General features: G+C 41.4%; 1 protein-coding gene across 7 annotated transcripts in view; it reads left to right on the top strand.

Annotated features, from left to right (window-relative positions):
• Positions 1 to 3,172: 3,172 nt before the first annotated feature.
• Positions 3,173 to 27,689, top strand: part of CDK13 (cyclin dependent kinase 13) — a 49,042-nt gene continuing 24,525 nt past the window's right edge. For 6 of the 7 annotated variants that reach the window (XM_054192189.1, XM_054192188.1, XM_054192184.1 and 3 more), the window contains exons 1-5: positions 3,173 to 4,401; positions 14,662 to 15,267; positions 18,895 to 19,062; positions 19,339 to 19,478; positions 22,842 to 23,012. In XM_054192189.1, the coding sequence (XP_054048164.1) occupies positions 3,188 to 4,401; positions 14,662 to 15,267; positions 18,895 to 19,062; positions 19,339 to 19,478; positions 22,842 to 23,012 (2,299 nt within the window). In that variant the 5' untranslated portion in view covers positions 3,173 to 3,187. The remainder of the gene's footprint in view (positions 4,402 to 14,661; positions 15,268 to 18,894; positions 19,063 to 19,338; positions 19,479 to 22,841; positions 23,013 to 27,689) is intronic. The other variant, XM_054192185.1, reaches the window with a different exon arrangement.

The following is a 27,689-nucleotide window of genomic DNA, read 5'->3' as shown; positions in this document are numbered from 1 at the left end:
TGTAAGCTAATCACTTTATTACTGCGGAATATCCTGAGCGTTTCAGCCAATATTGATTGGATGGAGAAACCAATTTTATCCTGTTCCTGGTTCCACTGTCAGACTGGAGAAGAACATTGCTCATCTAGGAATAAACTTTCACCATGCAGAAATCAGCCTTTAGTTCAGTACTCACTTCTGAAAACAGTTTAAATGATGCTCACGATATATTCACTGGATTTGCTTTGGTGATTGGGAACTAATAGTAGTTAGTAAACTGGGTAAACCAGGAAGGGTAAAAACCATCACTTCCCCTAGAGTGACCAGGCCACTTCATATGAATACTGTAAACGAACAAAACGTGTAACTCCCATGATCTTGCTAAAGCAAAAAAATCCTTATTATGTGTAGGATACCGTTTGGTTTTACGTCATTTGCAATTACGCAAATTCTTAATTTTGTGAAGAAATTGCTGGCCTTGCTCTGTGGAACAAAGCAGCGCAGAGAGGAGACCTGCTCACTCAAGGTTCTCTGCATTGTATCGACTTTTAAAGTAAAACAAAGGATATAGAGGTGATAGAATCCCAAATCTGCCTTATGCCTTTTGCTGTTAACAGCAATCAGACTGCACCAGCACTTAAATTCACTGAGATTTATGGCTGGGTTGTGTGACAGTACTAGCAAACTTGGTATCTCACAAGTATTTTATTGGTTTACCTCTTATTGCTGTCTTAAATGAATCGCTAAGAAGACAACATACTCCAACACGTTCACTTTTTAATACCTCTTTAGCGACTCTGCTGATCACAAACAATAGCAATGACCAAGCAATTTGTCAGCAGGAAGGGCAGCTTTCTTTGCACTCTGTTTACATCTTCTTGCGTGCATCACTAACCATGCGTTTAACTCACTGCCTTTATCTAAGAGAAAAAAATAATTTTGTCCTTCACCTGCGAGTTTGTGGCTTTTTTCGTTTCCTTTTCAGACTCCAAACATCTGAGAGAGGGGGCCTGAAAATGAAAAGTGTAATTGTTCTCTCATCTCAACCATGCCGTAAATTCTGGTGAGCTGATAGCCTATACCTGAGTTTGCTCAACTGAAAATTACGAAGTAATTGCTCATGTTGTGCTACTTTATAAATACTAAATGTGTATTATAAATACTAAATTTTTGGTCAATTTCACTTAAGGGAGAAATTTATAAATGACATTTTTGTGGTCCCATTATGCTTACACAAGACAGCAGGTATAAAAATGTTTAAAACCACAGCTGTCACTTTTTCAAGGAATGGATAAATTCCCCTGGAAAGCTGATATTCTGTTCACCACAGCATTTTGCTCATAGGTTTTCCAAGAGCGCTAATTCTTGTAGCTTTATAGGCTTTCATGCTTTTAATGTTGATTTCAACCACAGAAAGCTCTTAGGTCAGTAACACTGCAAACTGGGGGAAGATGAAAAGCTTGAGCTCGTGTGGTTTTCTGCTGCTTTCTTATAGTTTCTACAGGCGATTTACATTCTACTACGGCATTTTCAATCGAAAGTCACAAGGACAACATCAAGACATTTTGGAGACTAAGGCAGAATGAAATTCCTGCTACGCTGCTCACACAAATGATCTGAATGGGTCAGGTGTGAGGCCACAATGAGCTATTTTTTGGCCTGAGTATATATCTATAAATATATACAAAACCTGAATGGATATGTATAAACACAAATAAAGCGTACGGGGCTTACGCGTTCAAAACTTTAACCGGAGCTCTTCCCTGGCACCTACACACTGTAACCACACGCCGGCCAGCGCTCCTCATTGGGGAAGAGACGCGGGGGTGTCGAGGCCTCCGCTACAACCCAAGATCTACGGTCCCTCAGCAGAGAAATAACGCCTGCCCCGCGATGCCTCGCCCGCCACTCCCCTTCCTTCCCCTTCCCCATTCCCCATTCCCTTCCCCGTCCCTAACCCTATCCCCTTCCCCGTCCCTAACCCTATCCCCTTCTCCGCCCCCGCCCCCTGCGGCCTGAGGCGGCACGCGGCGCCTTGCCCCAACACCCCCAGGGCCTCCACCGCTCCAGCCTCCAGCGAGGCGGACACCGAAGGAGAAGCCCCGGTGAGGCAGCAGGCCGCAGCCCAAGACTCAGCTCTCCCTTGGCACCGCCGCGCCGCACCGCCCCGCCGGAAGTGATCTTTGACCCTCCCGCCGCGCTCCCGGAAGCGCCCCCTCCCTCCGTCCGCGGGGCGAGCGCGGCGCAATTACCGCGAGAGCCGCGATCTCGCGAGAGCCACCCGCGAAGCCGGCGGGAGGCGGGGGGGTAGTTGGGGAAGGGGGTGAGGGATGGCGAGATCTCGCGAGAGCGGAGCTGCTGTCCCGGCTCCGGGCATGCGCGCTACGGCGGCGGCCTCGCGCGCGATTGGCGGGGCGCGGCTACCCCCTCCGCCCCCCGCTCCGCCGCCGGCCCCGCGCATGCGCCGGGCGCCGCCGGGCCGTGTCCCCGGTGCGTGTGTCACCCGCCCGCGAGCGCGGAGGCCGCCTGCCCGCGCGCGCTCGCTCTCCCCCCTCCTGGCCGCCGGCGACTCGGGAACCGGGCACCTTGGGGACCCGCCGGGTAGGGTAAGCGGGGCCCTGGGCCAGCGCAGAGGCCGCTGCGCCGCCTCCGACAACCCCATCCCCCCCACAACTCTGCCCGGAGGCGGCCCAGCACGGCCTGACCCCGCTGCCCCAACCGGGGAGCGGGTGAGGAGGGAGGAGGAGGAGGCGGCGGCGGCCGCCGCTCACACCCCCGCGCAAGCTCCGGACGAGGCCGCCGCGGCCCGGGATGGAGTGAGGAGGCCGCTGCCGCTAAGGAGACACTTCCGCGTTGCGGGAGGCCGCGCCGGGCCCCGCGGGAAGGCTCCCGCTGCTCCCCCGGCCAGCGCCCGACCCCGGCGGCGACCCCTGCCCGAAGGCGGGCGGCGCGACCCGCCCCCACCCCCCACACCTCCCCCTTATGTGGTGGGGTGGCCCTATGTGAGGCGGCGCGGCCGGGCTGCGAGGCGGGCCGGGCCCCGGCGGCCGGCCGCGGAGAGAGGGAGCGAGCGAGGCCCCGGTGCCGGCCGGCGGGTGTCCCCGTGTATCTGTGCGGCGCCAGGTCTCCATGGCGCCGGCAGCGCCCTGAGGGCGGTGGCGGCGGATTCCCTAGGCCGCGTCCTCGTCCTCGGCCGTGAGTGAGCTCGATGCCGAGCACCTCGGACGCGGCGGCCGGCGGGAGCGGGGGAAGCCGGGGCTGGGGGAGCGGCGGCGGCAGCAGCAGCTCGGCGGTGGAGGCGGCGGCCGACAAGAAGCGGCTGCATCACCGGAGACGGAAGCGCTTCGCGGCCCAGCCGCAGCCTCCCCCCCCGCCGCCGGCCCCTCACCCGCTGCTCTTCCCGCTCCTGCAGCCGCCCCTCCTGCAGCCCCCGCTCCTGCAGCCGCCGCTGCCGCCGCAGTCCCTGCTCTTCCTGGCGGCCACCGGCGCCTCCTCCTGCTGCGGGGACGGGGGGGAGCGGAAGCGGCCGCGGGGCAAGCGGCGCTCGGGCTCCCGGCACAAGCGGCGGCGCGGCCGAGGCGGCGGCGGCGGCGGGACCCAGGAGGCGGAGAAGCGGCGCGGTAGCGGGGGGCTGAGCACGCTGGTGGAGGAGTACGACGATGTGAGCTCCCAGTCCGAAGGGCTGGTGGGCGGCGCGGCCGGCGGCGGCGGCGCGGGCAGCGGCGGGGGGAGCCCGGCCTCCTCCTCGGGCGGTGGCGGTGGGACCCAGCGCCAGAGGGGCGAGGCGGAGCGGAGCGGCCGGTCCCGCCGGGAGCACCGCAGCAGCAGCGGCCGCTCCAAGGAGCGGCACCGGGAGCACCGCCGGCGGGGGGAGGAGAAGGCGCAGCAGGAGGGGGCGTCGGCGGGCCGCGGTGGAGCCGAGGCGTCCTCGTCCTCCTCCAAGTCCCGCAGCCGCCACAATCACACCGGGGGCCAGGACCGGGAGGGACTCAAGAGCAGCAGCGGCGGCGGCAGCGACGGCCGCAGGAAGGGCTCCCTCGCTTCGCCCGGCAGCGGCAGGAAAGAGCGGGAGAGCAAAGCGCACCGCAGCCGGACTAAAGCGGCCAAGGAGCCGCCGTCGGCTTACAAGGACCCGCCGAAGGCCTACCGAGACGACAAACCCGAGCCCAAGGCCTACCGGCGGCAGCGCTCGTCCCCCAGCCCCGGCCGGGATGACAGCCCCCCGCTGCACCGGTCTTCGCAGAGCCAGCGGAGCCGCAAGTCGCTCAGCCCGGTGGGCGGCCGCTCGCCCCTCAGCCCCTACAGTCGCCGCCGCTCCCCCAGCTACAGCCGGCACAGCTCCTACGAGCGCGGCGGGGATGTGTCGCCCAGCCCCTACAGCAGCTGGCGCCGGTCGAGGAGCCCCTACAGCCCCGTTATCCGGTGAGTCCGGGCCCGGGGGGGAGAAGGGAGGGATGGGGCTTGGTGTGTGGAGGAGGGGAGTCACGGCTGGGTCTGGGCTGGAGAGGCTTGCGTCTAGCAACAAAAGCCCTCCCTCTTGCCCTTTTGCTGGCAGAAAGCTGGGGTGGGGGGAAGGGGAGTGGGACACATACAAAGATCTTCCTGTCTTGGGGAGAAAGGGAGACGCGGGTGCTTGTAACACTCCTGCGGCTAGTTTCTTTCCGTGGGAGACCACCTAGCTGGAAAAAGGCTTTTAAAATGCTAAAGGGCATGAGAACGTTTTCAGATGAGATTAATTGAATGAAGATGCTTTTCAGAGGACAGGTTTTCTGAAGGATCAATTTTGATTTTAAATTTTTGCTTACAAAGTACGGAGATACTTGGGTACATTTTTATGTATCCTGTTTCTCCATATAAAAGGATGCATGTTAAATATGTTTGCGTTCGGTTTAATGCCCGCTAATCTAAAGAGCAAACAAGCTGACAGGCAATTTGTGTTACAAGTGTTTCTTGTTGTTTTTAGAGGTCTATAGAAAGACTTTCTATAAAGAAACTTTCTAAAGAGTTTCTGTTTTGCTAGCAAAAGGGGCCAATGTCAAGTTTCATTAAATTGTCTTCCGTGCTTTACACAGCCTATGAAAGCATATGTAAGCTCTTTTCCCAGTAAGGTTATATATGCGTATATATTTAACGTGTGCTTGCAAATCATTTTCTTCCTGTTAGTGGGAAGTCAGAATGTAAAGGTCAGTGTTACTGTGACTTTTTGGATTTTTTTATGGAGAGGAAATGTAGGCTGTATCTCTCTGATCAGATACAAAGAGTGTTGCAGAATTAAAGCTCTTCAGATTTCTTAAACTTGCAGCAAACCCGCTGGGAATTTAAAGTATTTGCTTAGTATGTATTTATAACTAAAGACTTTTATTTCTCATATTGGAATCTTACTGTTGCCTCATTGTTTACAGGCTTACTTAAATTCACACCTGGATGTCAATTTTAAATGTATTGGGCGATTTGCCAGTTCACTGGCAAGAATTTTGTTTACAAGGCATTACCTGGTGGGTTGTCTGAGAACTGTTCTCTGGTGTTTCTAACGAGCACTTTGCATCGGTTACCATTTGAGGTGTCCCACTGTGCATCCAGTGAGGATGCTGAAGCTGTACCTGTGTTTCACTAGGCTGTTGGTAAGGTCTGTTGTCCCGGTGTGCATTGAGTGCTGTTTAAAGAGCAGAGTAACAAAACTGTGACCTACTTTGTTCAGAGAGGTAGAACAAAGATGACTTTGGAAAAAAATAGTGATTGTTCTAAGGTACAGTTGTATGGAATAATTTTGTAAACAATAGGGTGTTTCAAGCAGAAAACACTGAGTGCTCTGAAAAACAGCACGTCGTTGTTGTTGTTGTTCCATGAGAACCTGTTACAAGTGGTTAAGGATACTCTTTCAAGATTATGTGAATAATAGAATAGTGGGAATATTATGTGCATAGTTTGACTTGAACACTCTAGGAATCAGATTCTTTTCTGTAGATGCTTATACCCTGGAATAAGAAGGTGAATAATGACGAGAAAATCGCGTATGCTAGGTTTGCATTTAAGAATAGCTGTATTAGTCAGACTGACAGTCCAGTTTAGGATCCTGTCTTATGCACTGGCTGATAGGGCTGTAGTAGAAGGTACAGGATATCTTTATAGGGGACAGTTACAGAACAAAGTTTTTAAGAGTGTTGGGTTTCTTTTTTTCTGTTGGTAGTGGGCCTGTGATTTGAAGCATGAGAGTGTAAATCTCCTGATTTTTGTATTGTCTCTGTTAAGCATGTAAATCTTCCTTGAGTTGCAGAACTGTTTCCAGGAGTTACCTTTGTGACTTCACGCCTGCCTTCCTCCAGTTAAATTGTAATTTGCATCCCATCTGTAACTACATACGGATAAATTACTTTGTTAACAAATGCTGATTGTCAGGTTTACTGGAGAGGGATTGTAATGGCCAAGTGAAAAGAAGAGGTTCCTATATGTAGAAAGCAAGGTCGGTCTGTCCTAATGTGGCGTTAATTGTAAAGATGTCGTTTTCACAGGAAACAAAAGAAATCAAAAGTGTGAAGATAAGCTCAGTTGTTCATAATGTCAGGCTGGTGTGGAGAAATGCAAGCGAGTGTTTCTTTGCTGACATACAGTTATTATGCATTATGTGTGTTGCTGTAGCAGTGGGGAAATAAAGATGGAAGGTATTTATATGATTATTTTAGCCATTCAAAACGGTGTCATACTCGCTTTTTTTTGCTTGACTCTGTGGTACTGCACCCACAATGTTGAAAATTTTTTGTTGTGCTGCTTAGATAATGGCATAGTGGCCTTAGACTTGATAGAATATTACGGTTTTATGAAGGCAACAGCTTCTTACAGCACCTGTTGTCTTCATCTGGTTGATTTAAAGACTTAATTCTGGGCTTGTATCCAGCTATAATGGTATCAAGACAGTAAGAACTTTGTATGTGGCTGAGCATTCCAGGCTGCAAGTTTTTTTACTGCTTTCATTCTATAGCTCATATATGTGTCTTCCGTAATGTTATATAAATTATCTAGTTGTTATGGTATGTAGAAAATGAGAACAAAGCGATTCTAGCACACTTGGAAAGCTTGTGTGCCTGGAATGCTGATTTTTTTTCATCTAGGTCTCTGAGCTGCTTAGGGAGAAACTTCTAGTAAACAGCTGAAGAGAAAGATGTGAAGTCAGCTTCACTCATTTGAATCTCTGGTTGTCTCAAGCTGCAGCAACAGTGCAATTGCTGTGAGTTAAAAGTTTTGAGTTGCAGTAGTGACTCTGACTGCCGTGTTTTGGTGATGTTGCCTGGAGGTGGGTTCTGAAGAGAAGCAAAGACTCTAGACTTCCACGCTTGGAAAATTGAATGGTAGACTAATTGCCTTTTCCATTATAATAGCAGTAAACGCCTGTGTTTTGGGCAAACTAATTGTTTGAGCTGTTCCCACTTGTTGAACAAAACTTCTTTACTTGCTGCTGATGCCTTTGTATTACTACATTTTCTTGTGGATTTTCTTGTTCGAAAGTAGCACATGCACATTTTCAAAATGGAAATTCTTCCATAATACCAAAAGTATGAGGTATTTATTTCTCTACTGATAAGCTGACTGGATGTTTTTTTAAAAAAAAAATCACAAGAAAAAAAAAAGGGAGAGGGAAGGCAGGAAAGAAGAAAACTCCATGGTTGACAAAATAAGCAGACAGTCTCTCTGTGTAAACTAGTTTAGGATGAAATTGTAGGAAGGGAAGAACTATTTTTCATAACTTCAGTCAGGTCATCTGCTATGTGATCACACATTTAATTCAGTTAGCTGTGTAGATGACTAATCACATTTTCCCAAATTTGGATACACCTACCCATCTGCCTAGATAAAAGTGGGTGGGGCACTAGTAGCATAGTACTACTCTGTGTGCATGTTACTTATAGGAAAAATACAGGATTTCTTTTCTTACTGGTACAGGGCCGTCTCGTTCTCTAGCTGTAGCTGGTCTGTAGTAGTGAGGCTCTGCAAAATACAGATCAATTATGTGCAAAACCAGGAGACGAGCATAGGGAAAATGGTAAAATACGTGCTCAGTAAATGCCTACTTCACGTAGAAGATATGATTTCAGATACTGATGTAAAAATAACTTCGAATCCAGTAATTCTACTACTTCTGGACTTAAAGGAGTAGGAGAGATTTTCAGGTGGTTTTTCCCCCTTGTTTGGTGAAAATAGATTTTTTTATTATTTTTTTTTTTACATAAAGCTCTCTAATCTTGTTTAGTATAACTGTATTTTGCAGAATTTTAAATGTGAAACTATGTTTTCACTGATTGGAATAGCTAGTTTTTCCAGTGCGTACTGAGGCTCTCGCTCTAGTACATATCCTGAATTTATTAAGATTCGTTTTGTTACTTGGCAGTGGACTTTGCCTTTTGCCCAACCATGTCAACGTGCCTTTCCTTCTCCTCGTTGCGCTGCTTCTTTCCTTATTGTGGGAAGGGACTTCATTTGAAAAAAAAATTGACTGTGTTTAGAACTCAGCGTTTGAATTGACTTGACTTTTTGCTGGTTGATTTCTTTGTAGGCAGGGCTGTCATCTGAGAACATAGGGTTATAAAGCAGATTTAAGAAAGAAATAAAACTCATGTTCAGAATTTTTCAGTATTCCTGTGTGGTATGTATTGGAGACCCTTTTTAAGATTTATGGTTTGAATCGGTAAGGTGAGTTATGCAGTCTTCATGCACAAAGCAGCCAAGTAGGTGGTTGGTTGCAGAGCTGCTTAGAATATAACCTTGAACTAGAGGCTAGAAAAAAAGAAATAAAATTAATTAATAAGGTACCAAGTGAGAGAGCGCTATTACTGTTACGGCTTAAAAGAAAGGAATCATATGTTTGCCTGCTAGTGCAACTTGGAAAAGCTGTACTATGAACTAGAATGTTTTGTCAAGGTGGTTTATGTTATTGGGTGATTATAAATGTCTTGGAAGATCTGCGGTGAAGCCAATTGATTAAATGTAGGTCTCCCTTTTCAAATACGCTATGACCTTACCAGGCAGGGGGAGATGGCAGTGCTTAGTCTGTAGTGCAGCATTCACTGGTAGTTAATGAAAGAGCTGCGCTACAGTGGGTGTTTTAACGTCCTTCATTCTGTTCAGTTTCTTGTTTTTCCACTCTGATTCTCATGAATCCTTTTGTGTTATGTCTTGTCAAAAAGTTACTGACAAAATGAGTTTCCTCATTCAACTCCATAGACCCCAATATATTCCCAGTATAATTATTGTTTGCACTTAGGTAACACACGTAGCTAGCTACTAGCATGTTGGATTTAGCTTGCTCTTAAAGCGGTTAAGAAGAAAAGAGGTTTTCAAGTTTACAAACCTGAGAAGGTAACATGTGACTGTTCTGATTTGTCAATAAAATGTAATGCTTTTTTTGTATTCAAATAAAGGAAGGATTGGAATGAGAAACACAGAAGCACTTAAAAAAAATAGCATGTCAAGAAAAAACATGTATCTGTTTCCTGGAAATCTGACATGTGTAACACTTATTTTTCTTTCCTCTGTGCTATCAAGGTAGTAAAATGTATCACTTTAGGTTTTAAGTTGCTATTTGGAATTCTTTCATTCTGTGCTTGAGTATGTAAGTGATATTACATCAGTAGATTTTTTTTTTTTTTGGTAAATTCATTAGTAAATCTACTGTTTGGTAATTGATAAGGTAATCAGTGAAGTTCAATGGAATGTTGCCTTGCAAGGAGGAGGAACATTGTAACAGTTTTGAAACTTGTAACTAATTTACAACAGTTTGGTATCCTAAGTAGTTTCTTGGTAGTGAATAAATACATTGTATTAATTAAGAGAAAAAATGAATACCGGTTTATCTTATAAACTCTAGGCAAAAAAAATATTAAAAAGAAAAAACTGTGATAGCTAACCCAACATTTTTAAAAATTATTATTTCTTGGGCTGGGGCCAGAGGGGGAGGAGAGGGGAAAGCATTCTTTTTGTTGTTCTGAAAAATGGAGGAAAGCAGTGCTGAGTTTTGGTTTCAGGGTGACTTCCTTACTAGTGCTTTCTTCCTCTATAATTTTCTTTAAATCTGACTATTCTTATATGTGTTTTGTAGATAATGTCTTGAACTATTTTTTCTGGTTTTATTTGATAGCTACATATAATATGTAATTACTTCAGTTTCCCTTTGCAGCTAATCTAGTTGTGCTCCTCGTCCCCTTTGTTGCTGTCTCAGGGGAAGAAAAAAAAGCAGCTTTCTATAACGAACTTTTTAGTTATAATGCAGGCTAGTCCTACTGATACTTTTTTTTTTAGGCAAATCAGTTTTCTTTGTGGTTTATTTTTTTTTTTTTCCCTCTCCATATATAAAAACATGTTGAAATCTCTATGTGGTTCAGGAGGGATTTTGAGTGTCACAAAGTCTAGCAGTTATTCTCTCTGTAGGGACACAGACCTGTGTGAAGTGAATTCAAGATCCTCATAGAAGACTGTTAATGGTGAAGCCTGATGGGAAAGGTACTTGTAAATGAGGCAGAACTTCTGGGTGCAAATAGGTAGAAGCATCGGAAGAAACTTACCTGAAACAGGAGCTTTTTTGTAGTTTCTCCCCATGTGTGTTACGAGCAGATGCTGGTGCTTTTGGTTTGAGAGGTTTGGATGTGGCCCTTAGGTTTAGTACACTTGCTGATCTCTCCAGGCATGGGGGGGGGAAGTTTGGATTGTTTTGTTGGGGTTGTTTGCCATTTGCAATGCAGTTCTGTGTAGTTGTAGCCACTGATCTTTAGTTCCTGTTTAATGTGTTGCAAACTCCTAATTAAAGACCAGATAGTTGGTGGCAAATGAATGTCAGATAAGGCATTTTATATATGCGTGTGTGCAGGCACGCACACACATTTAAAAGAATTCTGTTGGAAGATTTAGAGAGTAGCGTATATTTTGGATGTCTCTCCTGGTGTTTTTTCAGGGTCCCAGTAAGATGTCAATGTCCTGTTAAACGGCAGACACTGGCTATTGTGTGAGTCCATTTCTGTGCTGCTGCGACTTCATCTTTTATGTCAAATGAGCGTTAGCTCTGAACATAGTGCATTGGCTGTTTTCATTATGTATAACGCAATTCACCCTGAGTTCTGAATACTCTTATGAGGGAAAGCTAGTAAATGTCCATAGCTTTGGTTTTGTGCCATTTTTATAGATGGAAACTTGCACATAAGTTTTGTCTAGCCTGGAAGGTTTTCTTGGAACTTTTGAACTAATTCTGATGAAAGAAAGTGATAGTTGAATATTCGAAAAGATGATTAAGCTTATGAAAACACAAGATTTTATCATTGTAACTTGAATAACTAGCACTTGTACATAGCTGCCTTTTACTTAAGATTCAGCATTTGTCTGTTTAGTTGAAAGTGTTATTGTTTTTGCTGAAACTCTCTCTTCCCCCCCCCTAAAATTAAGTAATGAAGAACTTCTGTAAAAATTAAACCAGTGCAGAGATTATACTTAGTCAACATATTTCATAACTAGGCTACTATCATTTTGATCTGTTGTTAAGGGCTGTAGTGTGTACTGGAACTGAAACTTGAATATTTGTGTGCATGTGTATTTGCTGTCTCCCACGTGGATGCAGTTCTGACATGCGAAAGTTAATGCTGTTGTCATTTGGGTGTTAAACCTGGGGTGGAGAATGGTGGGGTTTTGCTGAGCTTGCATAAATCCATGTTGATATCCCAGATTCTCTTGACTAATATTGGTAAAAATGTGCATAAATCCACTGTCAATGCTTGGCTTCCTTACATGTTTGTTTTTGAAGAAGGTATAAAGATTTAGGTTATTTTTGCCCCAGTTTTTCAAAACTGCCTCTTCCCCACCAAGTTGTGGTAGCTGATCAGGTGAGCATTTGCAGTTGCTAATTTGAACAGATTTTCTCATGTCATCCTTATTAGTGATTTAAATGAACCTGTTCTATTTTGAACCAAAGTGGAACGGAAGCAGGCTTATGATCAGGCATGGTGTCTCAGCAACCGCAGTGTTCTAAGCTGCTACTGCTCTTTTCTAGTGCGTGTGGAATTAGGTCCATATTTCTTTTTGTGACAGAGATTACTTTAGATTAGGCACCTTTCAAAAAAACCCACCAAAACACAAACAAACAAAAAACCCCCCAAAATCCAGATATTGTACTTATGAAAGAAATATAACTGATTTGGAGACCTTTAGAGCATATTTTAAATTTAAAAAAAAAAAAAAAGGGTAAGGCACGTTGCAATGAGGTCCTTGGGACGGAGACTGTGTTCTATAGGAACAAGAGGCACAAGCAAACGTTTTCCAGGACAGGTCAGTGACATCCTCGCAAATGATGCATCATTTATGGAAGTAATTTTAGGACTAATGGGGCTTATTAGCTTGTGGTTGATGCTGGAAGAATATAATTATTCTGATTCTACAGCCGGTGCAGATCTGTAGCAGTATATACCTCTGCTTGAGGTAATTATTCCTCTCAGAAAGTAAGATGACAGTGTGACCAGAGCTCTGGCCTAGAATTTGAAGTGTGTATATTGTCTGGATAGTCTCCTCCCTCCTCTTTCTTCCTACCACTCCATCATAACACTACATTATGGAACCTTTTACTTCAGTTTGACCAAGCCTCTGAAAATTTTCTATGGGATTTTGTACTTAGATTTCCAAAGTAATAGTGAGAAAAATAACTTCTGCAACGTGTTTCACAATGGAGCAGAAGCGAGTTTCCAAGGGATTTTTTCTGACCAATGTTATGTTTTTATTTGTTTTTTAATAGACGTTACTATCTCTTAGGTATAATAGACCTTGTATTTTGCTTGAAAATTCAGAGAACAGAATTGTGCATCCTTTTTTAATTACAGTGTAAAAAACATTATTATTATTATCATTATTAGTCTTTGTTATCCTGCTGTGCCAGAAAATTCTATAAAACCTGCTTCCTGGCATAGAATTAAACTGTGTTAGGGTTTTTTTTGTTGTTGTTGTTTGTTTGTGGTTTTTTTCTTTTTTTTTTTTTTCTTTCAAGGGTCTCTAGCTGTTTGGATGAATTTCAGTTTTACCTACAGAATTTTGATGCTTCTGCTATAGTGTACAGTGTCCACCCACACGTTGTTTTGAATCACTCCTACATAATCTTGATTTAGCTCAATGAATTTTTATGTCGCTCTAGAAAGAAGACATTTTATAATGGAGGAAAACATTGTAAATTTGTAAATTAGTTAATATTGCACACAAAATAGAAGGAACATTGTATTATATTAAATATTTGTTCAGTCAAAGCATTGCAATGTAATTCCTCATGCTGATAATTAAAACTCAAATAATTTAATTGTTACTAAAATTGAATTTGACATAGGGGTGGATAGTCCTGACCATAGTTGGCTTTTTTTTTTCTTTTTTGTTTTGGCAACCTCCATACACTGTCACCATCTTTTGAATTCTGAAGTTCTTCCATCTCCAAGAAGTCTTATTTTTGCTATTGCTTGATGCTTTTTTCTTTGTCCAGCTGATGAATACATCATTTTTATCCTGATTGTACTTTTTCTTTCCTTTAAGTGATATACTCAAGAAAAATAGATTTCCATCAAACTTTAATCAAGAGAATACTTGTAAATCTGGTGAATGCCCTTGCTATTCTTAGTATGGTAAAATGGATTAAAACTCCCACAGTTAATTTCATTTGTTTCATAACGTTTCTGTGTGGTAGCAGTGGTAGCTTTTGGCTACTTTACTTGTTCTCATGCCCTTCACCTCAATTATGTTTTTTCCCATTTGTTTTTTAATTGAAGAACTGAATGAAAACTAGGCAAATGAGGACATCCCTTTGAAAAATTCGATGAAAAATAATTCATATTAAATGGTATTTTTCCACAGTTAAAGTTTGCTTTTCTAACTGTTAAGATTCTCCCACTCCCCGCCCTCATTCTAGGTTGTTTTCCTGGTATGATTTTGTAGATGGCTTAGATTCATTTTTTTTCCCTTTCTATTAGTCTCTTTATTCTGATGCGGGCATAGCGTAGGCCTGCTTGTGGATTATGTTTGCTTATCCGTAGCTATAAGAAATACTCAATACTTCTGTTTTCTAAATTTCAAAAATGGAAAGCTAAGGTTTATTGTTGTCTTTCAGTTGGTTACATTGCAGCCTTTAGTATCAAGTATTTTTAACTAACTTATTTTAATGACAATTGTGAAAGTGAAACTTTAGTTGCTACAATTACTGCTTCAGTATTGTATTTAGATTTTTCTTGTCATGTTGTAACATTAATTTCATTTTGCTGAATTCTGGTTATGTAATCAGCTGAATTTTTCTCAAATACTGCATATACTAAAGGTGTTTGTACAGGTTGCATAGGGTCAGATTTTCTTTAAAGGAGAAAAATATCTCTGATAAGTAGCAAAGAAAAAGGAACATGTCTGTCCTATAGGTATGCTTGTATTTTGCAGTTCTTTAATGGGAGAAACTATATCTAAGAAAGCTTTAGTGTTTTCTAACAACCTGTTTGGGTGTAGAATCTTGATTTATTAATGCTTTAATTCTTTTTATTTATGGACAATCTTTCCTGTTTCATAGACCTTTGTTTATTCTATAGGCATGGTGATAATGGTTAGTTTAAAAAAAGTAGTTGTCAAAAAAGCAGATACACTGAGAAAGCAGCTAGGCTAAATTTTAACTGGGTAAATCTTTACTTTTTTTTGAAACAGGAGATCAGCAAAATCTCGAAGCAGAAGTCCATATTCATCAAGGCACTCAAGGTCTCGTAGCAGACACAGATTGTCTAGATCCAGAAGTCGTCATTCAAGTATTTCTCCTAGTACATTGACTCTGAAGAGTAGCCTGGCTGCTGAGCTGAACAAAAACAAAAAAGCAAGAGCTGCTGAGGCAGCCAAAGCCAGTGCAAAAGCTTCCAATACTTCAACACCTACTAAGGGAACCACTGACACTGCTGTAAGTGCACCTCAAGTGAACAATGTAAAGGACCTGAAGAAAATAAAAACTGAGCATACACCTTCTCCTACAAGCAGTGCAAATTTGAAAAACGATAAGGCAAAAGCAAAGGTCTCGCTTCCTGAAACAAAAGGGGAGAATAATTTAATTGCAGACAAAATTACTAAACAGAAACCTACAGCAGTAAAAGAGAATAAATCAACTGTTGTAAAACAGCCACCAGTCACTGTAAAAGAGAAAAGCAAACCGAGTACACCAAGCGTAGTAACCAAGGAGAAGGATCGAATTGTTGCACTACCAACCTCCACACTGCCACCCTTGCCTTTGCCTCCCACGCTGCCTGAAGATAAAGAAACTGATAGGTGAGTTGTGACATAGATTTGCTTTTTCAGGTTGTCTCTTCTTTTTTATTATTTCCTTTGGAAAACAAATACAATCCTCTTTGCTCGATTGAGCTGATGCATTAAGTAGTTTGTACTTGCTCTTCTGTTGTTTAACGTGATAATTATTAGTGAACTAAAGGAATTTGATCTTAAAATAAAAATAACTGGCTCTTGAAGAGAGAAAGATTTAGTCTAGGAGGAATTTTTCAATAAAAAGTATACTAAAGAGATGATTTAAAATCACTGGTACATAATAGGTTTGGGACTAATGCAAGGATGCATTCAGGATTTCAAGTTTGGTATGAGCACATAATTATTTCTGGGGCAAAGTTGAATTCAGTAGCAAAATGTGAAAATTCTTAAATTAGCTGGGGTTTGAGGTAAAGATTCTCTTCCCTTTGGAAGGCAATTGTTTTTATGGCTGTGCATTATTTTAGGATAATTTATCTCAGAGATCAGTATTATTTTGATTCTATAACGGAAGTGAGGTTCATGGCTTATCATTTGTGTTAACTTTTGAAGTGTAAAAATTGGTCTGTAGTGAAGAAATTCATGTCTGTGTTCCAAGTCTCGTCTCAGTTTAGAATACATTAAGCCTCTCCATAGTCTTTACAGCCAATACATGCTGTGATTTGTATTGGCAAATTATGCTGTTGAGCAGTAATTCGCTATTGTTCTTATGGTTTGGGTGATGAAGTTGAGAAGAGTTACTCTTGGTTTTACTCATGTTGTTACATGCCTCGCACATGTATATGGGAAATCAACTTCTCCAACAAGTAAAACAAAATTTCTTAGCATTGAAGTAATAACTAATTTAAGTGTGATTGTATCTTGGTAAAAAAATCAAACTGTGTAAAAGAAAAATTCAAAACCTCATGAAATAATTTTATTTATATTCCTTATGTGTGAAACTAGCCTATCCTCTAGTGTTCTTTGAGAAGTATGCAGTATTTCTTTGATTAGCAAAAGTAGTTATAGTTAGAGGTGTACATTTTTTTCTTGTTTGCTAGTAATTTAATGCTATGTTAAACATTAGGATGCACAGGAGGCCTTGGCAAAATAAATACAAACTAACAAGGTGTTAGACAGGTTTGTATTTCTTTAGTACTAAAAGAGAAATCTTGTTTCTTGCCCTTCAGCACTCTAGCAAATGTCATTTCAGTTGTTCTGAATCACATCTGTGTGGTGAATGTACAGTTGCATTTAAATTTATGGCAAAGCCATGCTCCCTAGATAAAATGGGATTTCTGATACTGTTATTTGAGAGCAAGATTTACTGTTTTAACTAAAAACTAGGCTAACTAGTTTAACTAGGTATATGACTGGCTTTGCAGTGTTAATTGTGATAATATGAAATGAGATTTCATCTTGAAGCTGGCTAATTGCTTCTCATTAGTATTTTTTAATGTAATACCTGTTTTAAGTATAGCTAAACTGCACAGAGGAGTTAAGCTACAATTAAACGGTTTTATCAGCACTGGCATCATTCTCCTCTCAAAAAAAAAAAGCCTAATGCTTGCAAACAGCTGCATTAGAAAGATTAATGACAAGTAATAGAATGTCATTTATGCTTTGCTTAGTTTTGCCTATAGGATGTTATAAACTTCAGATCAGAACGGTTGTGACTACAGGTCATGATAAGGCTTAAGTCATCAAAGAAAAACAATCAATGTTGGTTTTTTTTGGGGGGGCGGGGGGAGCAAAGGTATTTACCTTGCACTCAGAGTTACTGTAGGGCAATTGTGCCACCAAAGAAAGCTTGATGCTATGCAGAACTGGCTGGTTCCTAATGTCATGTCAGTTGTGAAGTTCAGTATGAATCTGATAAAGCCACAAATAAACTACCTAAAGGAACAGCAGTGTTGCAAAGCCACTGTGTAGGTTAGCTGAAAGGGAAGATTGTTCTGGTGGTCAACGACATGTGATTTAGCAGACCTGAAAAAAAGACTGCTTTTGGCTGCCTCTCTTTTTGTGTACCACTTTGAAAATCTGTTTCAGAACCTCTCATATGTGGTACTTTCACTAATATTGAAAGTCTGGGGGCAAAATCATGAGCGAAATACAAATATATGAACTTCAAAATTAAGAGTTTTTCTTTACTGTGATAATTATGTGTGCTGGCCAAAGGTGGTTTATTCTTTATAGCATGCTAACCATTATATTTGTGATGAGGGCAGTATATGCTTCCTTGAGGTGCTTCTTTAAATTCAGGCAGTGGCAGCCTGAGAAATGGTAGAAGGCATTCAAGTGGTCTCTTTTCATGGGGAAGCACAGACATACACAAAACACTGGAATGCTTTATTTAAATATATAAAGATTGCTAATTGTAATTAACGTAAGAAAGAATATATGCATTCTCCATGATGGAAGATAGCAAGATCTTCACATTTACAGAAGTTCCTGCTTTATCTATGAAACTAAGTACGTACGAAGCTGCAGGAAAAACCTCCAGAAAAGGTTCCCAGAGAAGGATGCTGACAGTAGAATGGTGTGATTTGGCAAACGCACTTGGAAAATATCCCCTCAAAACATGACAGAAGGTTTTATTATATGCAAAGACAAAGTTTGAAACTTAAAGAGAGGATACTATATGAGAGTCCTGTGCAGGAGAAACAGTTATGTAATTATATAAAGTTTAGAGGTGGTCTTTGCTTTAAAATTACTGGATATGCAGTAGCTGCACAAATCTAGTTAAACTAAAGGAGGTTCTGGTAAAATGGAACCACGTGTTTAGAAAAATCCTGCAGCAAGTATGATGTTTTCAGAATTTCCCCTTTAGAAAGGGAAGAGCATCTCTAGAATTATTATGTATAGTAATTGTTAAAGGAATAAATTGCCGTACATGTATTTGGTGTATTTTTCTCAAGACACAGATTGACTGTCAGTATGTGTTAACTAATTATGGTTGATGATTAATAAATGGTTGGATATCGGTAAACCATGGCAGAAAAAAAAAATAGTCATTTTTTTCATTCATCTGATTATTTTTTTCCCCACTTGGTTTGCATGCTGATCACTAGAAATGTATAGAATCTGGAGTGTTTCAGCACATGTATGCGATTGGAATCTGTAAATGAGGTGGTGTGGATTGCCTCGTAATGCCCTGCAGTGTTACTGTAACTGTGAAGCTCACTATCTCTGGAGACCGACTTTAGAGAGAACTGGATTAGGATAATCTTCTCTTTTATATGAGAAGTTAGTCAGAGTAAAGATTTTACCGCTACACTTCTGATGTCTGGCAGCATCTGAGCTCTAAATATTCTTAATAGTCTAGGCCATAAGCTTGAGAAGATTTTGTAGCAGAAGTCTGGCCTGGTAAGGCTTGCTGTGTCATCTAACTGCAGCTTTCACCAGAAAGATCCAATTTCATAGTTTCTGTAGAATTTTGGTAGTTAGCTGTGCATCTTCCAGAGAGCTATTTGTGAGCCATTTGTAAAGCATAAATCAAAGTCCTGCAAATTCTAAGAGGAGAAGTTTGAAATGTTGATGCATCGACAGCCTAGCATGTATTTTAAAAAGAAATAATTCCAATAGGTTTTCCTTTATGTATGTTAATATCATTCTACTGTGTTCAACTTAATAGCAAAATTGTGTATTTTTTAATAGTTTGCGAGAGAATCTTTCAGTGAAGTCAGTTAAAGAAGCAGAGAAGAAACTTCGCCATCTGCTTGCAGACTTGCCACTTCCACCTGAGTTGCCTGGAGGAGCTGACTTATCCAAAAGTCCCGAAGAAAAGAAACCAGCCGTTCAATTACACAGCAAGAGAAGACCAAAGTATGTTTATTATATTTTTTTTTAAAGCCTATGAAGCAAGTAGAAGTGATAATAGTTTCTTTAAAATATATTCTTTTCAAAAGAATTCTGCTTTGTAATGACTTCTTAAAATATTAATGAGGCTTGAATCAAACTGCATCGTTTATCGTCACTTAATGGTAGTAAGGCAGTTATCTAATAATGTCTCATAAGTATTTAGTGTTGAGGGTTTTTTCAAAGTTAAGACAATCCTTAGATATATTAGCTATATTCTTAGAAATGCTTGTTATTTTCTAGAATATGTGGACCACGACATGGTGAAACGAAAGAAAAAGAAATAGACTGGGGAAAGCGCTGTGTGGATAAATTTGATATCATTGGTATTATTGGTGAAGGCACTTATGGGCAAGTTTACAAAGCCAGAGATAAAGACACAGGTAAGTTCAAAAGAAGTAAATGTAATCCTGCAATTCAAAAGTGAACAGGATATTTTGGTTTTTTTCTTATATTGAGTAAAATTTATGGTATCCTGTCCTCTAATGTTTGGAAAGTTTTTAGTTGTTGGTTTGTTCAGTTTTAAATCTAGTGTTTGTCTAAATGAGAAATTATCTTTTGCTGCCTCAGCAAATCATTTATCTGTAAAGTTGTGGCTAAAAGCAAGCTGAATAGTCTTAATTTCTAATTCTTGCGTTTTGACGCTCTGTACACAATTGAGCTAGTGAAGATGAGAGAGTAAATACTCTGGGGAAGCAAAATGGCACCCTAAACAGGTTGACCAAGAATAATGATGTTGGTAAAGGGATGTAAAGGTGAAAGAAGCTATGCATGAGATTTAGCCGTTTTTCTTCTTCGTACTCCAGTAGTCACTAGCCAATAGTGGGAAGAGAATCTGCCTCTGCCATACAGGCCTGAAGTTTGCATATTGTGAGTTTTTCTTGCAGTACAACTGACTTCACAACAGTGACATAATTTTTAAATTTCATGTTAAACTATTGCTCAAATGAGCAAGTAGTCACCACTATGATGTGTAAAAATATTGTCGCTACTTTTAAATAGATCATAGAATCGTTTAGGTTGGAAAAGACCCTTGGGATCATCGAGTCCAACCATCAACTCCACTCTACAAAGTTCTCCCTTACACCATATCCCCTAACACCACATCTAAATGACTCTTGAACACATTCAGGGATGGTGACTCCACCACCTCCCTGGGCAGCCTATTGCAGAGTCTGACCACTCTTTCTGTGAAGAATTTTTTCCTAATGTCCAGTCTAAACCTACCCTGCTGCAGCTTGAAGCCATTCCCTCTTGTTCTATCGCTAATTACCTGTGAGAAGAGACCAGCACCAACCTCTCTACAATGTCCTTTCATGTAGTTGTAGAGAGTGACGAGGTCTCCCCTCAGCCTCGTCTTCCTTAAACTAAACAGTCCCAGCTCCTTCAATCGCTCCTCATAAGATTTATTCTCCAGGCCTTTCACCAGCTTCGTTGCCCTCCTCTGCACTCGCTCCAGCACCTTGATATCTCTCTCGTCTTGAGGTGCCCAAAACAGGACACAATACTCAAGGTGTGGCCTCACCAGTGCTGAGTAGAGGGGGACGATCACCTCCCTCCTTCTGCTGGTCACACTATTTCTAATACAAGCCAGGATGCCATTGGCCCTCTTGGCCACCTGGGCACGCTGCTGGCTCGTGTTCAGCCGCTTGTCAGTTAGAACCCCGAGGTCCTTTTCTGCCAGACAGCTCTCCAGCTACACTTCCCCAAGCCTGTAGCGATGCATGGGGTTGTTGTGGCCCAAGTGCAGGACTCAGCACTTGGCCTTGTTGAAGCTCATTCCATTAGCATTGGCCCATCAGTCCAATCTATCCAAGTTTCTCTGTAGAGCCTCCCTATCCTCATGTAGATCAACACTCCCGCTTAGCTTCGTGTCATCTGCAAACTTACTGATGATACACTCTATGTCCTTATCAAGATCATCAATAAAGATGTTAAACAGAAACGGTCCCAACAGTGAGCCCTGAGGGACACCACTTGTGACCGGCCGCCAGCTGGATTTAACTCCATTGACCACCACTCTTTGGGACCGCCCATCCAGCCAGTGCTCGATCCAGCAGATCATATGCTCATCCAGGCCATGAGCCGCTAGTTTTTCAATGAGAATTCTATGGGGGACAGTGTCAAATGCATTTCGAAAGTCTACGTAGACAATGTCCACAGCCTTTCCCCCATCCAATAATCGGGTCATCTTGTCATAGAAGGAGATCAGGTTCGTCAGGCGGGACCTGCCTTTCATAAACCCATGCTGACTAGGCCTGATCCCCTGCTTGTCTATTATATGACTTGTAATGGCACTCAAGATGATCTGCTCCATTATCTTCCCTGCTACCGAGGTCGGACTGACAGGCCTATAGTTTCCTGGATCCTCCTTTCTGTCTTTTTTGTAGATGGGTGCTACATTTGCTACCCTCCAGTCCATTGGGACCTCTCCAGTTAGCCATGACTTGAATATTGCATTGAAATTGATTCTTCATATGTGCTGTATGTTGCTTGATCGTTTTACGTTCAATTAGTTCTTTCTGTGACTGCTTGCCCTTCTGGCTTATTTGTGTATGCTTTGACTGCTGGGTAGTTTTCTGGTCAGCAGTTACTGAATCACATAGGATCACATAGCAGCCTCAGTTCCTTCTTTCTGATCTCCAGAAGAATGAGCAGTGTAATTATAATTCCTTCTTCATTCTTCACCTGTGCTTGTCTCAGTTTGCAAGCTTTAGTTCTTAAGTTGAACTGTCATAGATTTTATTTTTTACCTCCTACCTTGGGAACCATTGCAAATCATTGTTAGGAACTTCTTCCTGCTCTCCTGGGATTCTGTTTTTTGCGCATTTAAGTTTTTAATCCTATCATAATCATATTGCCTCTTTGGCAAGCTTCGGGTTATTTGTGTGTGGCAGTCATTTCTTAACCACCAGTAGAAGTTGTTGCTCTCTGTATTGAATGGGTCCATACAGTTATAGCAAACCTTCCACTAGCTTTGGATTCAAATCCTGCATGAAGAGTGGCGTTATGGCCTTTGAAATACCATATAACAAGCGGTGCAATGGGCTTTCAAAGCAAGCGGATGTTGTGTCATACTGGAATGTGATCTGTTGTCTATTTGTCTTATACACTGCTGTAGGATAAGTCCTTTTTAGAGCTAAGAAAGAGTAGATCGTGCTTCTGCCATTTTGCAGAATCTAGCTTCATCTAGCCCAGCTTGCAGTAAAATAATAAGGAAAATTTCTCCTCACTGTAAACATGGCAGTGACACTCCTGCTTGTAGAAATTATACTGATGAATTTGAGAACTCTTCAGTCATCTGTTCAGTCATCTTGAACCGTGTAGTATTTCTGGTTAGATATATGTGTTCTGACCTGTGGTGATGTAATAAGAAATCCAGAGCAGACATTGGCCTCTGTCTTTAAAGCTGCTGTTGATAATCACTCTCATATAGGGGTTTATTGATATACCCGATGTGGAATATCAGGACATAGATGAGTGAGGTACGCAGCAGGAAGAAGATAGGTCTTACAGTGGGTAGCTGAAAATTCTCATTTATAGTGTTGTTTCTCTGTGTGATTGTTTCCCAACAATGGTTAATTCTGTTTCCATTCAGCATAGTGTTTGGTGCAAGCATAAAGATGTTAACTGTTTAGTCCATTCAGAAATAGTAACAAATGGGAAGGGTTTTAAAAACAAACCCAATACTAAAGCCCATAGTTTGGTTGTTAATCTTGGTGGTTTTTATTTAAATTTTCTCTTAGGGGAAATGGTGGCACTAAAGAAAGTACGTCTCGATAACGAAAAGGAAGGGTTTCCTATTACAGCTATTCGGGAGATTAAGATTCTTCGACAGCTTAATCATCAAAGCATTATCAACATGAAGGAAATAGTGACAGATAAGGAAGATGCTTTGGACTTCAAGAAGGACAAAGGTATGTAGGCAAACACAGGGGTAGCTCTTTCTGGTCCTGTTCTGGTGTTCTGCTATGCTGGATTTCAAGTTAAGCTTCATTAAAAAATATGTTTGCAAATTGTGATGCTTGACAAAGGATTTTAATTTTGATTTAATTACTAATAGAAGTCCTTTATTTAACTTAGCTATACCTTTTGCTTATAGAAACATTTTTGCAAAGATTTTGTGGGATAAAAAAAATGTATTACTCGATTCCGGTTTTGCTGCAGAGGAACTGATCTTTGACTCCTTCACACTAATGTATCAGGGAGGCAAGCAACAATAGGAAGCTCTTAATTGTGAGCTTTTTTAGCATTTTATTTTCCTCATAGTATTTTCTCATCATTTGGAGTATTGTAGGCTCAATGCTGAAGAGACAGTTTTCATTGTAGGCCTTGGTTTTATTTGAATTGTGCTTCAGTTACTTTTTCATAATTGGGTATGTGTGTCTTGAAAGCTAGAAGAAGGAGAAATGACAAAAATGAAAAGCAAAATTTGTGTGGTGGTGCTGGTGTTTTTCCCCAAATAGAAGGCATGCAGACTTTTACTTTTTTGATTCCTTCAGTGTTAAATCTGGGTTGTTTGAGTTCCTGCAACCTCCTTTGCCTGGGGAATCAAGCAAACAGAATGGAAATCATGCAGTGTTGTTGCTTGGTACTTCTGATTTCGGAGTGGTCATTTTGTCTTCGGAGGCCATTTCCTTTTAGGTTCAGGTCTTATAAATGGATCATTTTGGGGTATTTTAGTGTCCTGTGAACAATTTGATACATGGTTTGCTTAAGGGAGGGTGTTTGGACTGTGATACTTCTGCTTCTTCCCTGCTTCCCCTCCCCGAGTTTCTATACAGCGTGCCCAGCACCAGTGCGGGTAGAAAACACCATGCGCTCTGTGCAGCCAGCAGAAATACCAGGTGACATCGTGATGAGCCAGAAGATGTCTGTCAAAATTAAGCAGGAATTAGTTTGTGTTTTTTTCCTAACATCTTTAGAAAGTATAACACCTTGAAGGGCATACAGCACTGGCACACTTTTTTTATTGTGTTTAAAAGTAGGAAGCATCTAGCAAAAGTGTTTCTCTAGATACATGCAGGTTCAGTGGTCAGGCACCCACTCTGAACCCTGACAGTCTGCAACAGCCAGTTTTGGCTTTTCATGTGAATCTTGTACTGAGTTTTAATTAAGTCTAACCTACTTGGCTAATGAGGCCACACTGAGCCTTGACTTAATACTTAATGAGTCATTAATTAATTTTCTCCCTTTCTCTTTGGTGCCATGTCTAGGATTGAATTGTAAATTTTTTTGGTATACTTCAAACTGTGTATCTCATTAATTTCAAATGTGTTGGTTTTTTTTTTTGTCCAAGTCTATATTTATGCTTTTGGTATTGCTTTCAATATGATTTCTTTTTCTTATTTAACAGCTTATTAAAACAATTACATTTTCAGAAAATTTGCAAGGGAAGGGGCTTCTCTGGAAATAAAATTAATTTCTGGTAGTCTCTTGAAAGCATTAGCATGATAATGAGACTGTGCTATTATGATTTGTCTGTGAAAAGGTGGAAGTTGGTTTTGTTTTTTTTTTTGGGCACTGCATTCTATATTTCTCTAATGAGTAGTTCATTGTGAGATGGGGATTTATAGCTGAGATGTTGTGGCCAAATTGTAGTCTACGCAGGGAACGAATGCAAGTGGGAGGAAGTCTGGTCATTTTCACGGTAAACGGTTGCAAACACAAAAGTAGGCTGCTTGGCTTAAGAAGGAACCATTATAAAAGTGGTAGTGATGTCTTATTCAAGCAGAGCTTACAGCAGAAGTGTTTTGCCCTCTGATGAACATGCTTATGCTTAACGTATGTTGTATGCTTAGCTTTGGAATATCACTCTCTACAAAATTCTGATGAAGTCTCATTTATAAAAATATTTTCCTAATATCTCAGAACTGTGGTTATTTTTGTTGAAAATGTTTTCTTCTAGTAAGGTAGTGCAGGAGCAGTTGTGAATGTCAGTCTTCGACAGTAGGGTAAGCAGGCTGACACTGTTGGTGCTTTCAACTAAGTCTGCTGGCAGCTAAGGTTTCCTTTGCTTTTCCTTTTTGTTTGCTTGATGGTAGTTCAAATTAATTGGAGTTCATATTCATGAACTTCAGTTCATGTCCTTTTGGAAAGAGTTTTGTGCAGGAGGATTGTACTTTGCAGAAGATCTTCATCTTCTCTCAGCATTTTTTTGCTCTGAGAAAGTTTGTGTGACGTTCTCTGTGCAACAGTAATTGAAGAAAACAGGATTTAAAACAGAAGCTGAAAACAAAGAGCTATTTCCTAGGTATGTTAAAATCTATACACCTTATAAGCTAAGGTAGTCCCCCCCCGCCCCGCTCCTTTGGGCACCTGAGATTGTCCTTCAGTTCTCAGTTGCCTCTTTATCAGCTAGAAGCTGTTTGCAAGTACTTGACAGTCTAGCTGTGGGACTGCTGTGATCTCTTTTTACTAAACATGTGGAGAGTGCCTGACTTAGGTTTTGTTGCTCTGAATGTAAAACCAGTAGGTGTACTGGCTTGACATCTCTTCCTCCTTTTGACTGGAAGAGGCGTTTTCAATTGCTAACCCAAGGGAGGATGTAAAACTTTGCATGGGAGACTCTAATAAAAAAGGTCTGGTTAACGTCGCAGCTTGGTGGTTTGTTTTTTTTTACTGTGTGTGAATTATCTGTTTGGATTGTGTGTGTGTGTGTGTTTCTATAATTCATTAGATCTGGTTAACATCACAGCATGTTTTTTTTCTGTGTGGGTTATCTGTTTGGATTATGTGTGTGTGTGTGTTTCTATAATTCATTTTAAGATCTAAGTTTACTTTAGATAGATTAAATTTTGAATTGATTTGAAGTACAAATTAACAAACCTTTTAAGGCATGAAGTCGGTATTTATCCTGACAGTACTGTAGTACACGTGTAAAAAGGACGCTCTGAATCTGTGGTACATTGTCATATGACTAGCAGGTTATTTTCTCACAGCCGTCAAGGAGCAGTTAGCCTGTCCGAAAGCTTGTGGTTTGGAAGGAGTCTGTGACAGCAATCATACTGTCACCAGAGAGTACTTCACTACGGGGTTCTTTCTACTTCTACTGTAGCTAGCTTTATCTGGGCTTCCTGGGAAGTTGATTAAAACCAAACTGATCTGAATTTCAGAAACCTCTAATGATCTACAACTTGCCTTGCTGCTCCTGAAATAGCTGATAGAAACATCTTACCCAAATAGTTCTTATGCTACAGCAAATTTATCAGGAATAGCGTGATGACTTGAGTGGTGCTTTCCATTTGTGTGTGCTGTACTGGATGCGGGACTGGAATGAGCGCAAACCGAATTGCGTGGCTTTTCAACTTGCCACGTTATGGCAGAAAGAGAAAAATCCCTGATGATTAATCAAAGAGTTCAGATATGTTTAATTTACTTTTCCTCTGCTTTAAGTTTTTTGTTCAATTTCTAATTTCTCTGTAGTATGTGATGAAACAAGGACAGTATTTACTCTGCGGCTTCAGTACACCCTTGGCTGGTGTGCTTATTTCAGAACATGTTTCCATGTACATGCAGTTTAGGTTGGACTTGTTCCAAGAGGAGAATACAACTGAACTTGGAATGGGAGAATAACACTGGCATCAAATAAAAACTTAATATTGGGTGAAAATGTTAAAAAAAATTAAAAGGAAAATTCTGGTTTTATTAGACTAAATTTGTCTTAAACAGGAAGTTTTGTTATATCTAAATGGAAAAGTGAGTATAGCAGTGATGCTTGCTTTAGTGTTAAGGTGATCGGTTCAGTGGCTATGCCTTTATTTGGTGTTTAGCAAATTAGAAAATTGTAATGCATATATACAAGGATTGAATTAATATTTGCACATAATAAGGCACCTCTGGTCTCTGACTTCCTCTGATCTATATCTGATCAGATATTTTGAGAAACCCCAAATGTTTTCCCTATGAAATTACATTTGGAAAATATTTGTTTAAAAGTGGTCATCTATGTAAGCTTTTGGATGATTCTGCCCTGCTGCTTGCCCCCCCCACCCCTCCCTGAGCCTGAAGCACCTGTTTCTGACTTTGGGAACAAATTGTGTAACTTGATGTTCTGCTTTGTTGGGTCTGTGTGATTTGATGACAGTCCAAAAAAATCCAGAGCCTGCCTGTGTCACAAAAATGCAAAGTATGTTTTGTCAGGGGTTTTGGCCCCTCAGAAGACCCTTTGTATGTTACAGGTCATCAGTGACACGTTTTGTTCACTTAACTATTTTGTATGCATAGCTTTACAGCATTATACCCCAGCTTATTTTTTGTTTTGGTTAAGAAAACTGCTACTGTTAGAGCTCTGTGACTTGAAATGTATGAACAGGAGGAGGAAATGTGTTAATCCTTCAATTATTCTAAACTGATATCTCACTTTCTGGCCTTTATCAATCTTAACTGACAAAATAGTCAAAAAGACGAATTTTTCTAAGTGCAAGCAAAAGGAGTAAGGCGAAGATTGTTTCCATCCATGTGAGTCGTCTTTATTTACTGCATACCTCCCTAATAGATTCAGCTGTCATCTCTTATCCCATATCCAGAAGTAGGCGGTATTACTAGTGGTCAGCTGTTCCAGCTGCTGTTCCGTCAGCATGCAGTGACGTTAA

This window comes from Rissa tridactyla, chromosome 2 (assembly GCF_028500815.1).
Source record: "Rissa tridactyla isolate bRisTri1 chromosome 2, bRisTri1.patW.cur.20221130, whole genome shotgun sequence".
Lineage (NCBI taxonomy): Eukaryota > Metazoa > Chordata > Aves > Charadriiformes > Laridae > Rissa > Rissa tridactyla.
This window is presented reverse-complemented; position numbering and strand designations above follow the sequence as displayed.